The 13,630-nt window shown below is 63.9% G+C and overlaps 1 protein-coding gene across 2 annotated transcripts; it reads left to right on the forward strand.

Annotated features, from left to right (window-relative positions):
* The first annotated feature begins 521 nt into the window (after positions 1–521).
* On the forward strand, positions 522–13,479 carry FLII (FLII actin remodeling protein). Of its 2 annotated transcripts, none has more exons than XM_032432083.1 (30): positions 522–654; positions 2,310–2,420; positions 2,736–2,807; positions 3,973–4,053; positions 4,381–4,466; positions 4,599–4,760; positions 4,987–5,090; positions 5,460–5,635; positions 5,733–5,890; positions 6,539–6,623; positions 7,012–7,156; positions 7,349–7,485; positions 7,686–7,898; positions 8,374–8,553; positions 9,286–9,368; positions 9,479–9,553; positions 9,793–9,876; positions 9,979–10,150; positions 10,662–10,766; positions 10,857–11,048; positions 11,196–11,384; positions 11,522–11,661; positions 11,748–11,994; positions 12,162–12,316; positions 12,405–12,465; positions 12,552–12,680; positions 12,763–12,869; positions 12,958–13,063; positions 13,159–13,224; positions 13,318–13,479. In XM_032432083.1, the coding sequence occupies exons 1-30, from the start codon at positions 592–594 to the stop codon at positions 13,450–13,452; spliced, it is 3,819 nt and encodes a 1,272-aa protein (XP_032287974.1). In that variant the 5' UTR covers positions 522–591; the 3' UTR covers positions 13,453–13,479. The 2 variants fall into 2 exon arrangements, with proteins under 2 accessions (XP_032287974.1, XP_032287975.1); XM_032432084.1 differs by having other exon boundaries at positions 7,352–7,485.
* The last annotated feature ends 151 nt before the right edge of the window (positions 13,480–13,630 follow it).

Genomic DNA, 13,630 nt, shown 5'->3' on the forward strand with positions numbered 1-13,630 from the left:
GTTTCTGGCGACAACCTTAGGAAACATTGCACAAATGAGGAAACTGAGGCCAGGAGCAGACCTGGGGTTTGCCCAGAGCCCCAGGACCCAAGGACCCAGGCATCCTGCTACCATTCATTGGTCGCCATGCAGGGCCCAGTGAGGGGATAGAGACTCCCGGGTCCGTGCGCCCCCAGGCCTGGGTCCATAATCTCTCCAGAGGTCACGGCCAGCCGCTGCAGCAGCCCAGGGGACAGTGCTTGGACCTGCAGGGTCTGTGATACACCCCCCCCCCCCCATAGGTCGCTGGAACTTAGCCTACGAAGGCTTCGGAAGCACAGAGGGAGCCCGGACTTTTCGAGGCCCCTCCGGTCAGCGAACAGACGGGGAAACTGAGGCCCAGGGAGTCCCAAAGCGCCCGGCGGGCCCGGCGCGCCCGGCGCTTCCCGGCGGCGCGCGGGTGGGCGGGCTGGCTAGGGGCGCGGCCGGGGCTCCGCCCGCCCGCCGGCCCGGGCGGGGGCGGGTTAAAGGGGCGGGGCCGGCGTTGGCCCAGCCCGCGGCTCGCCCCGCCGCCCCCTGCGCCCGGCCCGGCCCGGCAGCGAGAGCGGCGCCATGGAGGCCACCGGGGTGCTGCCGTTCGTGCGCGGTGTGGACCTCAGCGGCAACGACTTCAAGGTGAGCGGGCCGGGCGTGAGGCCGACCTCCCTCCAGGCCGTCTCTTCCGCTGGGGCCCGCGCCGGTCTCCGCTTCCTGTCCCGCCCGCCTCCGGGCCCTGCGCCGCCCGGGACTGCGCGGACGACGCGGGGTGGGGCTCCCCCCCGCGCTCGCGAACCCTCCCGGAACGGACCCCCGGTGCCTCCGCTCAGGGCCCGCACGGGAAGCCCGGGACTGGCCGGGGCCGGGCGGACACTGGAGCGCCGAGTCACGCCAGGAAGTGGGCTGGGCTGGGGGCCCCCATCCCGTGTCCCAGTCCGGGGGTCTGGGCCCCGCCCGGGCCGGAGAGGGGCCTGGGGGTCTTGCGAGCTTCTGCTCCCGCCTTCCCGGCCCTCGGTCCCCGCCCCTCTGAGGTCACACGCCCAAGCCAGGCCTTGACTCATGGCCGGCTTTGCTACCGGGCTGTCGGGGGCGGGTCCTGAGCACACTCATCCCTGCCCTGTCCCTGTCCCTGCCACCGCCACCCCAGCCTGTGTGGTCTTGGGCAAGACACCGCCCCTCTCAGAGCCTGGGTTTTCTCATCCGGCGAAGGGGCAATCAAGTAGCCGTCTTGGGGGCGTGGATTAGTTGGTGTGGAGACTCTCAGGCAGGTGTGAGGCCCCGGGTGGGGGCGGTGGGGACTGATAGACTAGGGCCACAGGGAGCTGGAGCCCAGCCTTCCAGCCAGCTGGTGGGGGGAGGCGGTTCTAGAGGCTCAGGAATGAGGTGGGCAGTGCTGGTGACCAGAGAAGGCTGGGCAGGAGTGGAAATGAGAGCTGGCCCAGTGCAGGGAGGGTCACCCTGGGCGGCAGGGTGGGTAAGTGAGTGGACTCAGGCTGGGGTGAGTGTTGTGTCAGCCTGGGTCTGCAGGGGGTGGGGGGCCCAGGCTTTCCCTGGGGTTGGGTTGGGCCACTGCTGAGGAGGCGAGCGGGGCCTTGCTGCATTTACCCACACGTGCACACCACTTTCCTCTGCCCCCATCCCCGCCATCCTCACCTGAGGTCTCATTGATGTCTCCAGACTGGGAGAGTCTGAGTCACCAGCCGGGAATGTGGCTGTAGGGGGCCGGGGACACCAGCCAGGGGCCCTGAAGGCACATGCTGCCTCAGACTGCCTGCCCGAAGGTGTTCCCAAAGGCATGAACAAGGCTGTGCCTCTGCGGATGGGGACCTGGGGCCTTACACAGGGGGTTGGACCTTGCCAAGAACGGCTTGTATGCTGATGGCCCGGTGGGGGCATAGGCCGGCATTGGTGGAGACCCAGGGGTACCCCCATCTCTGGAAGCCTAGTGAGGGCCTAGAATGGCGGGCAGAGGAATTTGAGCCAAGCTAATTGCACTGGGGACAGGCCAGTTCCGTCGTGGCCCGCTCAGAGCTCAGAATCCAACAAGAAATTTTAGGCCAACAGCCACCGTGATTATTAGTCTGTTCTTTTGTCATGGGGGGCTTTTAAACGCCCCGTTCCGTTGATGAAGTTGAGGCACAGAGTGGCGAGGTGATGTGTCCAGGGTTGCACAGCTTTTGAGAGGTGCCTCCGTTGCTCTCCAAAGGCTCCCATGGGCGTGGGGGCCACCGAGGGTGGTAGAGCGGGGGCTGCCCCTGGCCCAGACCGGTCTCACCATGACACTCCCTGCCCAGGGCGGCTACTTCCCTGAGAATGTCAAGGCCATGACCAGTCTGCGGTGGCTGAAGCTGAACCGCACGGGCCTCTGCTACCTGCCGGAGGAGTTGGCCGCCCTGCAGAAGCTGGTAAGGGGCTTTGGGCAGTCACGGAGGGTCCCTGTGGATGGGGCTGGGCCAGGCGGGCAGAGCCGGCGCAGAATGGAGACGACCTAGACAAAGATGCTGACAGCCATGAACAGAGCCGTCATGGAGGGAGTGAGCACCCTGTCCTAGGAGGTGTGCAAGTAAAGATGGGCTGTGTGAGGGAGGGAGGCTGCAAGAGGTGGCCTGAGCCTGTGTGGCTGAGGGCCCCCTGGATGGTGCAAGGTTTTGGTGGCGGATGGGGACTCTGTAGGCACCCTACCCACACTGCTGAGCCTCTGCTGTCCTGTCCCGGCCCAGGAGCACTTGTCCGTGAGCCACAACAACCTGACCACGCTTCACGGGGAGCTGTCCAGCCTGCCGTCCCTGCGGGTGAGTGCTGCTACAGGCCCTTGAGCTCGGGGGTGGGGGCCGGAGCCCAGCCAGTGGCCTGAGGGCAGGGCCAGCCCCCAGGGGGACCAGCACTGCTGCCTGTCCCGTGTCAGACTCAGAGGCCTGTTCCTAAAGGGGAAGGGTTACCATAATGCCCTGCGGTCAGTACCGCGTGGGGAGAAAAGATAAAAAACCCAAACTCCCACCCATTTTTAGACAACAAGTACCGTAAAAACAGCTGATACCAGCCAAGCACTGTTCCAGCTCTTCCTCATGGATTTTTCCATATAATCCTGACCCTCACCAAGTTCACAGATGAAGACACAGAGAGCCAGGTCCCTTGCCCAAGGTCACTTGCCTGAGGCTGAAGTCACGTGGCCAGGCAGTGGGAAAACGGGTTTGGCCCTAAAGAAAGGTGGTCAGGGTGGTCCTGTTGCCCCTCTGCTCTCCACGGAGCCTCTGACATCCCAGAACTTCAGGCCCCTATCTAGACCCTTCGGGCCTCGGTGAGGGTTGTTCCCATCTAAGGCCAGATATTAAGAGCACAGCCTCTGGACCTGGGAGGCCTGAGTTCAGATCTGGGCCCCGCCGCTTCCTGGCTGCACGACCTTGGACAAGTTCCTTCCACGTTCCGGGGACGGTTCAGCAGGTGACAGCGATGAAGCCACAGTGTGGCCCTGCACAGACACTAGGGCTGAAGGAAAGGTGGCAGCAGCCCCGTTGGTGCTCGTAGTCGTCGCACCATCCTGTGGCCTGTCCTCTCTCCCCGCTCAGACCTTCTGAGGTTTCAGCCCTGAGAGGATAGAAAACAGACTTGCTCTCGGTCCGCACTCTGAGTTTGTTCTGGTCCAGCCCTCTCCCTCTGTCCTAGAAACTCTGCCTCAGAGCTACCCCCTTATCTTGCCCTCTGGAATGGGGAAGTTCTTTCTTGGGTTCCCTGAGGACATGCTGGGCTCTGGGGCACATATGAGCTGGGCTTTGAGGTGTGAATAGGAGCTTATCAGGAGGCCAGGAAGAGCTCACCAGGTGGAGGGACTGTGAGCAAAGGCCAGGCTAGGACAGCACTTGGGCCCCTGGGGGTTTCCCGAGGCACTGTCCTTCCCTGATCTCTGCTGCTTCCTGGGGTAGAAGCCAGGAATCATGGACTCTCATGGTTTCTCCCCAGGCCATTGTGGCTCGAGCCAACAGCCTGAAGAATTCCGGAGTCCCCGATGACATATTCAAGCTGGATGACCTCTCAGTTCTGGTCAGTGGTTCCCCACCTACCTGGCCTCTGTGCTGGCCCCCCAGTCAGTCCTCATCTATTAGAGTGGTCCCTGCAGCCACTGGTAAACCATTTAACAGACGGAGAAACTGAGGCGCAGAGTGCCTTACCTGAGCTCACTCATGGCGTCAGAGCCTTAACTTAGGCATGCTTTCTCACAGGGTCCCAACTGTCTCCCTTTGGCTCTGAAACCCCCTCATCCACTCCTTCCTCAGTGCCCCCCGCCCCCCGATCCCCAAGGCTGGCAGAGGCCCAGCAGCGTGGCACTGGCCCTGAGACCCCTGCCTTGGCCGCCCTGCTTCCACCCAGGACTTGAGCTACAACCAGTTGACGGAGTGCCCTCGGGAGCTGGAGAACGCCAAGAACATGCTGGTGCTGAACCTCAGCCACAACGGGTACGGGCCAGCCGGGGCGGGGCGAGGAGGAGGGTCTGGGGTGGGATTGCAACACGGTGGGTGCGCTGGGCCCGGGAGGCATGCGTCTGGCACTGACGGCCCCCTGCCTGCCTCACCCCCACCCGCCCACAGCATCGACACCATCCCCAACCAGCTCTTCATCAACCTCACCGACCTGCTGTACCTGGACCTCAGTGAGAACCGCCTGGAGAGCTTGCCCCCACAGATGCGCCGCCTGGTGCACCTGCAGACGCTCGTGCTCAACGGGAACCCGCTGCTGCACGCACAGCTCCGGTGGGCGCCTCTGCACACCACACCCCTCCAGAGCCCTCCCTGGGCCGTCTGGCCCCCGGCCCACCCCAACCCCACCCCTCCTGTGGGGGCTGGGCCCCTCAGGCCCCATCCTTCCGAAGCATCAGGCCCTACCTCAGTCCGGCGTTCTCTCTCCCCCATGCCACAGCCGCCCCTGACCTGGGCTTCTCAGCCCGTCTCAGCCCCGTGCTCTCGACTCTCTCTGCAGGCAGCTCCCGGCTCTGACAGCCCTGCAGACCCTGCACCTGAGGAACACGCAGCGCACCCAGAGCAACCTCCCCACTAGCCTGGAGGGCCTGAGCAACCTCGCAGGTAGGCAGTCCCTGGGTGGTCTCCGCGGGCTCTGGTCCCTTCAGGTCCCTGGCTTCCTTATGGAGGACGGGATTGACCCTAGTCTCCTGGCCACCTCCCGGAGGGAAAAGGATGCAATTACGTCATGATTCTTCTTTTTGTTACTGTGATGACTAGTGCTAACTCCAAGTTACGAGCACTGGCTTGATGCCTAGACCCACTGGTGTGAGGTTTTTCCAAACGGAGAAACCGGGGCTCAGAGATTAAGTCACTTGCTTAAGACCACAGAGCCTGGAAGGAGTGGAGTTAGGGCTCACATTAGGGCTCCTACCCCTGGAGCTGGCCGTGGGGGCCCCCACTGATGTGCCTCCCCCCACCCCCGCACCCCAGATGTGGACCTGTCCTGCAACGACCTGACGCGGGTGCCCGAGTGCCTGTACACCCTCCCCAGCCTGCGCCGCCTCAACCTCAGCAGCAACCAGATCACGGAGCTCTCCCTGTGCATCGACCAGTGGGTGCACGTGGAGACCTTGAACCTGTCCCGCAACCAGCTCACCTCGCTCCCTGTATGTGCAGGCCCGGGGTGGTAGAGGGAAGGCTGCTGAGCTGCCCTGGTTCCTGCCCCTGACTCCCGCCCACCCACGCCCATGTCTCCCCCTGCAGTCTGCCATTTGCAAGCTCACCAAGCTGAAGAAGCTGTACCTGAACTCCAACAAGCTGGATTTTGACGGGCTGCCCTCGGGCATCGGCAAGCTGACCAGCCTAGAGGAGTTCATGGCCGCCAACAACAACCTGGAGCTGATTCCTGAGAGCCTGTGCAGGTGCTGGGGCGAGTGGGGGCGGGGGGCCTTACGGCACTGAAGACCCCAGCATCGTAGCCAGAACCCACCCTGTGCCCTCTGAGCATCGTGCAAAGTGGATGGGTTATTTCGGCTTTGTGCAGAAAGCCCACCCAGTCCTGTGCCAGCGATTCCCGATGTGGGTGCCCCCTGGCACAGTGTGGGAGGACACTGACAGGGATGAGGCTGGACAGGTTTCCCTGCCACGTGAGTTTGGGACGTGGCGCCATCACAGAGTCCACTAGCATGGCCTCCCCAGGACTCGGAGAGAACAGAGGGCCCCTCAGTGGCTTCCAAGTGAATGTGAGGACAGAATACGTGTTTCAGTGTCCTGTGGTTCATATCCAGGGGCCTTCGTTTCTGCAGAAGGCGACTCTGAAAAATGCCGTTCTGTAGAGGTCACCAAAAGTCCTTCCCAGTCACTTAGCTGTGAGGAGACTCCCGTTCAGCTGCTTCAGCCTCTCCCGCCGTTCTTGGCCTGTTTAAACCCGCTGCTGTCTTAACTGGCTGGGCTGCTCGGCTCCCCATCTCCAAGACCGGAAGTTTCCCTCCCTCCCCCCACACCTCGTCTGTCGCCTCCCCCCACACCTCATCTGTCACCTCCCTGAGGCTCCGGCTCTGCCCCCACAGGTGCACAAAGCTGAGGAAGCTCGTCCTGAACAAGAACCGCCTGGTGACCCTCCCGGAGGCCATCCACTTCCTGACGGAGATCGAGGTCCGGGCAGGCCAGGACCGCTGCAGAGGGGGAGGAGGGGCCCGATGGGGAGGCCGGAGCTGACGACAGCCCCTCAGGAAAAACTGGATAGGGCGGGGTCACTGGAGTGGGGGGACCCGGCAGAGGCCCCTGGAGGGGTGCCAGTGCCATGGAAGGGAGAGGGCGAGCCGCGCCCCCGTGTCCATACCGTGCTCGACAACATCCTCTAAGCCCCACTACCAGCCCTCAAGGTCACACTCCACAGATGGGAAAGGCGGAGCCCCGACGGGCAGCTGCAGAGCTGGGATGCAGCCCAGGCCCCTGGTTGCCAAGAGCCAGAAAGCCGGGGCACGGTGGCTGGGAGGTAGATTCCAGGCTCAGTGCCACGTCTGCTCACCCCACGAGGCAGGTCCTGGACGTGCGGGAGAACCCCAGCCTGGTCATGCCCCCCAAGCCCGCGGACCGCACCACCGAGTGGTACAACATTGACTTCTCGCTGCAGAACCAGCTGCGGCTGGCAGGAGCCTCGCCTGCCACAGTGGCTGCAGCCGCTGGTAAGCAGAGCAGGTCTGGCCGGGGTGCCGAGGGGGTGCTTCTCCGGGCTTCGACTTACCTATGTGTACATTGGGTGGGACACACACAGCTTGTGGATCCTGGGGCATTGGGTTGGCCCCTGGTTGACTGGATGCCCAAAGGGGGTGGGCCCAGCCAGGGTCAGCTGTTTACCCCCCCCCCCCCGCCCCAAGCAGGAAGCGGGCCCAAGGACCCCCTGGCTCGCAAGATGCGGCTCCGGAGACGCAAGGACTCAGCCCAGGATGACCAGGCTAAGCAGGTGCTGAAAGGCATGTCCGATGTGGCCCAGGAGAAGAACAAAAAGCAGGAGGTAAGCCAGGCCAGGGGCTGGGACAGGGGCAAGTGACCCTGGGCTCTGCTTAAGACAGACTGTGTGACCCCGGCCAAGAGGGAGAGTGGGTCCTGGGTAGTGAGGACAGCCCGTGCAAAGGCCCTGAGGTGGGTAGCAAATAAAGAGGCCAGAATGAGTGGCTGTGTAGAGGCAAGCCATGCCTTTGACTGTGACCCCAGGAGAGTACTGATGCCCGAGCCCCTGGGGGCAAGGCACGGCGCTGGGACCAAGGCCTGGAGAAGCCACGCCTTGACTACTCTGAGTTCTTCATGGAGGACGTGGGCCAGTTGCCTGGTCTGACCATCTGGCAGATCGAGAACTTCGTGCCTGTGCTGGTGGAGGAAGCCTTCCACGGCAAGTTCTATGAGGCTGACTGCTACATTGTGCTCAAGGTGAGGGTTGGGCATGTTGCTGGGGGCTATGTGACCCCCAGGAACCTTATCTTAGATGGCTCAGAATCCGCAACTCCAGTTTTTTGGTTTTTTTGGTTTTTTTTTTTAATATTCATTTGAGAGGGGGAGAGCGCACAAGCAGGGGGAGAGGCAGAAGGAGAGGGAGGAGCGGACTCCCCGCTGAGGACGTGGGGCTCCATCCCGGGACCTGGGATCACGACCTGAGCCGAAGGCAGACGCTTAACCGTCTGAGCCACCCAGGCGCCCCTGCAACTCCAGTTTTGTTCATTGAGGGAAGGTGGGAGGGGGAAGACTTTGCAAAGGGGGCCGGATGGCGGTGGCCCAGGCAGAGGTGCATCAGTGCAACCCGCCCTGGGGCGGGGGAGTCTGTGGCACCTCGAGGGGCCTCTGCGGGGTGAGCCTGGAAGTCAGGACGCCCTGGCAAGGCGTGACACGGCCTGTGCCCCGCCCCCAGACCTTCCTGGATGACAGTGGCTCTCTGAACTGGGAGATCTACTACTGGATCGGCGGGGAGGCCACACTGGACAAGAAGGCTTGCTCTGCCATCCATGCCGTGAACCTGCGCAACTACCTGGGTGCCGAGTGCCGCACTGTGCGGGAGGAGATGGGCGAGGAGAGCGAGGAGTTCCTGCAGGTGCCGGCCGGAGGGGAGGGCCTGGGGTGGGGCGGGGCCGGGTGGCGGGCGTGGCCAGCGGCTGGGGCGGGGCTGGGGCGGGGCAAAGACCTTTGGCTCCCGCTGCTGAGACCAGAGGTGGGGGGGTGGGGGGGTGGTTGAGACCTCAGGCAGACAGCAAGGGTAGGAGAGCTAGGTAAGGCCCAAGGTGGGGAGCTGGGACCAATAGCCCCTAGGGGAGGGGGTGGGGCTGCGGGCTGGGAACCAAGGAGGCGGGGCCCAAGCGGGGCCCCTGAGTCCGAGGGCCCGGTGAGCAAAGCTGTGCTGTCCCCGCAGCCAACTGGTTATGCGTAGACACCCATCCACACCAGATTTTACCGTGATTCACCCCTTGCCCTCTTGCATCAACCTGCTTGGTCCTGTGCCCTGATACACGCATATCTAAAGGTGCTGTGTGTATCTGTTAGCGATAATCGTGCCTTGGATAAGCCTCATTGGCCAGATTCTGCCACTGCGCAGAGCTCATGCTGTGTGATCTAAACCTTAACAGGAGTGAACACATATTTCCGTATATCCTGATGCTCTCGTGTGTGTTTATAGACACAGGTCTTACTCTTTTTTTTTATTTTTTTATACTTCGTGACGGACGTGTAGCACTTGATGCACCTGCACATGTCTGTCCTCCTGACAGGTGGTGTCTGGTGGGGGAAGGGGGTGGCTCAGGGATGAAGGCCCGCACCCTTACACACACAGGTGTTTGACAATGACGTCTCCTACATCGAGGGTGGAACGGCCAGTGGCTTCTACACTGTGGAGGACACACACTATGTCACCAGGTGAGGAGCTCTGGGGGTGGCTGGCGCTGGCCTGGACTCGGCTGGGCAGGATTGGAGGAGAGGGTGTTTGGGCCCCGCCCCGCCCCAGTCACTCTTGCTCCGGCCCCCAGGATGTACCGCGTGTATGGGAAAAAGAACATCAAGTTGGAGCCTGTGCCTCTCAAGGGGGCCTCTCTGGACCCAAGGTAGGCCCCCATGCCTCCAGGGGGAGTGCTTGAGCCCATCCTCCTCCCCACTAGTGGGCGCAGTTTTGGGTTCTAGAAAAAAAAGACCTTCCAGCAACCCTTTTAACCCCTGTCTCATTGAGCTTCGCCGGACCAGTAAGGGGGCTAAACCCCACCACAAGGGATTTGGGGCAGGGTCAAGGGCATGAGGGCAGTTGCTGCCCCTGTCCATCACTGCCCCTCCTGCCCCTCCCGTCCAGGTTTGTTTTCCTGCTGGATCGAGGGCTGGACATTTACGTGTGGCGGGGGGCCCAGGCCACACTGAGTAGCACTACCAAGGCCAGGTATGAGGACATGGTGGGGTATTTTCTGCAAAGACAGATTGTCACCTAAGAAGGGGCATGGGACTCACTAAGGGCTTTGCACACTTCCCCCCACCCCCCAAGGCTCTTTGCGGAGAAAATTAACAAGAACGAGCGGAAAGGGAAGGCAGAGATCACACTGCTGGTGCAAGGTCAGGAGCCCCCGGAGTTCTGGGAGGCACTGGGCGGGGAGCCCTCTGAGATCAAGAAGCACGTGCCCGATGACTTCTGGCCACCTCAGCCCAAGCTGTATAAGGTGAGCCCTGGTGCGGGGGGCAGTGCTGGCCCGACTTCGTCGGCCCCGCACCACTGTGGTGGCCCGGGTCTTCATCTGGACTTTGGTGGGGAGAGGGCGCCACCTTCTGGACAGGAAGAGCCGGAGCAAAGGTCTAGAGGCCGGCTCTGAGTGAGGCCGAGAGCAGTAGCCCTGGAGTGTGCCTTTCCAGGAAGGTGGGGCTGTGGAGGGAGGCTGTGGCGGGCCTGGCTGCCAGGCCTGAAAGCCTGGCCTGAATTCTCTCGGTGACGGGCAAGAAGAGGACAGAGAATTAGTGACAGTAAGGACCTGGAGAGGGCAGGCAGGGAAGGCATCATTTGAAAGCCCTTCCACTGATAGAATGTCCTTCAGACATCGGTGGAGGGAGGAAGCTGAGGTCCAGAGAGGAGCGGGCAGGGGCCAGACGCCAAAGCAGGGGGCTGCTGGGGGGCGGGGGGGAGGCTCCTGTGCCCCAGACCCCGCCCCTGCCACGCCCACCCCTTGCTGCTGCCAGGTGGGCCTGGGCCTGGGCTATCTGGAGCTGCCGCAGATCAACTACAAACTCTCTGTGGAACATAAGACCCGGCCCAAGGTGGAATTGCTGCCCAGGATGCGGCTGGTGAGACACACGGAGGGAGGAGGGCGCGGGGCCCGGGATGCCTCGCTGGCGGCCCAGCATCGGCGTTGACCTCCAGCTTTTGCCCTGCAGCTGCAGAGCCTGCTGGACACGCGCTGCGTGTACATCCTGGACTGTTGGTCCGACGTGTTCATCTGGCTGGGCCGCAAATCCCCGCGCCTGGTGCGCGCCGCCGCCCTCAAGCTGGGTCAGGAGCTGTGCGGGATGTTGCACAGGCCGCGCCACGCCACGGTCAGCCGCAGCCTGGAGGGCACCGAGGCGCAGGTGCGGAGTGCGGCGCAGGCCACGCCCCGGCTCCTCCCATCGGCCCCGCCCCCTCCGCAACGAGGCCCCGCCCTCACTCTGGGCCCCGCCCCCCAAGCCTCGCGCGACCAGACCCCCACTCCAGCTGTCTTTTCTCCCTCTCGGCAGGTGTTCAAGGCCAAGTTCAAGAACTGGGACGACGTGTTGACAGTGGACTACACGCGCAACGCGGAGGCCGTGCTGCAGGGCCCGGGACTCACCGGGAAGGTGAAGCGCGACGCGGAGAAGAAAGATCAGATGAAGGCTGACCTCACGGCGCTGTTCCTGCCGCGGCAGCCGCCCATGGCGTTGGCGGAGGTGGGGGCGGGGCCCGGGGTGGGGCGGGCTCGGCGCGGGGGTGGGGGTGGGGTCCCCGCCGCAGTGGGAGGGGGCTGCGGGCAGCGGAGGGGCTCCGGCCGGGGCCCTGCCCTGTGACTGGCGGCTGTCGCGTGCAGGCCGAGCAGCTGATGGAGGAGTGGAACGAGGACCTGGACGGCATGGAGGGCTTTGTGCTCGAGGGCAAGAAGTTCGCGAGGCTGCCCGAGGAGGAGTTCGGCCACTTCTACACGCAGGACTGCTACGTCTTCCTCTGCAGGTGCCCCCGCGGCGCCTCCGTCACCCGGCCCCTCCCCTGAGGCTTGGGGGCTCGAGCCCCCCGCTCATCGCCCTCTGACCCCCCAGGTACTGGGTCCCCGTGGAGTACGAAGAGGAGGAGGAGAAGAAGGAAGAGAAGGAAGAGGAAAAAGCGGGAGTGGAGGGCAAAGAAGGCGAGGAGGCAGCGGCCGAGGCAGAGGAGAAGCAGCCCGAGGAGGACTTCCAGTGCATCGTGTACTTCTGGCAGGGCCGGGAAGCCTCCAACATGGGCTGGCTCACCTTCACCTTCAGCCTGCAGAAGAAGTTCGAGAGCCTCTTCCCCGGCAAGCTAGAGGTGTGTCTGCCGCGCCCCCCCACTCCAGGCCCCGCCTCGCCCCGGCCACGCCCCACCCCAGGCCACGCCCCCACAGTCTCTGGAGAGGGGCAGACCCGGGGAGGCCTGGCGCTGGTGGGGGGGGGGGGTTGTCCAGGGAGCTGCCCCTAACACTTCCATACCCCCAGGTGGTACGCATGACACAGCAGCAGGAGAACCCCAAGTTCCTGTCCCATTTCAAGAGAAAGTTCATCATCCATCGGGGCAAGAGGAAGGCGGCTCAGGGTGCCCAGCAGCCCAGCCTCTACCAGATCCGCACCAACGGCAGCGCCCTGTGCACCCGGTGCCCGGCTGGGGGGAGGGAGCGTGCGGTGGGCAGGCAGGGGTCAGTGGCCAGCAGGGACCCCTTGCTGACATCTCCCACCCCCCAGGTGCATCCAGATCAACACTGACTCCAGCCTCCTCAACTCCGAGTTTTGCTTCATCCTCAAGGTGGGGTCGTGGGTGCGGCGGGGACTGTGGGGCAGGGTGATGGGCTGTGGGCTGGCCGGGACTTGAACCCCCTGCACACTCCTCAGGTTCCCTTTGAGAGCGAGGACAACCAGGGCATCGTGTACGCGTGGGTGGGCCGGGCGTCGGACCCAGACGAGGCCAAGCTCGCGGAAGATATCCTGAACACCATGTTTGACACATCCTACAGCAAGCAGGTGACAAGGGCAGGTGGTGGGCGGGTGGGCAGTGGCGTGGGAGCAGAGCGGGGCCCTGGGCCAGACAGATCCCTTCCCACAGGTCATCAACGAAGGCGAGGAGCCCGAGAACTTCTTTTGGGTGGGCATCGGGGCCCAGAAGCCTTATGATGATGACGCCGAATATATGAAGCACACCAGGCTCTTCCGGTGAGGCTGGGGGCCCAGACCCCTCCCCAGCTTCCTCCCGGGGCCTGCGCCTGCCACCCTCACCTCACAGTCCCTCCCCGACCCCCAGGTGCTCCAACGAGAAGGGCTACTTCGCAGTGACGGAGAAGTGCTCGGACTTCTGCCAGGATGACCTGGCCGACGATGACATCATGCTGCTGGACAATGGCCATGAGGTGCGGCCCCTCCCCTCCCGCGGACCCTGCCCGCTCGGGGAGCCCACCCACTGCTAGATGGGAAGCTGAGACCCCCTGCCCTGCTGTGCCCACAGGTCTACATGTGGGTGGGGACCCAGACAAGCCAGGTGGAGATCAAACTGAGTCTGAAGGCCTGCCAGGTACGCCAGGTGGTGGGGAGGGCTAAGGCCGGCCGGAGGGGGGTGGGGGGGCACAAGGACCACCCACAGCTCACACCCTGACCCGTCGGCCAGGTCTACATCCAGCACATGCGATCCAAAGAGCACGAGCAGCCGCGCCGCCTGCGCCTGGTCCGCAAGGGCAACGAGCAGCACGCCTTCACCCGCTGCTTCCACGCCTGGAGCACCTTCCGCAAGGCCCTGGCCTAGGGCGGCGCCCCCTGCCTGCAGCGCCCCCCGCCCCCCTCGCCCCCCCCCCCCCCCCCCCCCCCCCCCCCCCAGCGCCGCAGTCCCCAGCAGCACCAGGCTCTGGTCCCTCCGGTGGGCGCTCCCACGTGACGCCCCCTCCCCACCGGAGACAAAGCAGCGTGGTCGCCTTTTAAGAGAT

Source organism: Phoca vitulina, unplaced genomic scaffold, assembly GCF_004348235.1.
Source record: "Phoca vitulina isolate PV1807 unplaced genomic scaffold, GSC_HSeal_1.0 scaffold47, whole genome shotgun sequence".
NCBI classification, from domain to species: Eukaryota; Metazoa; Chordata; class Mammalia; order Carnivora; family Phocidae; genus Phoca; species Phoca vitulina.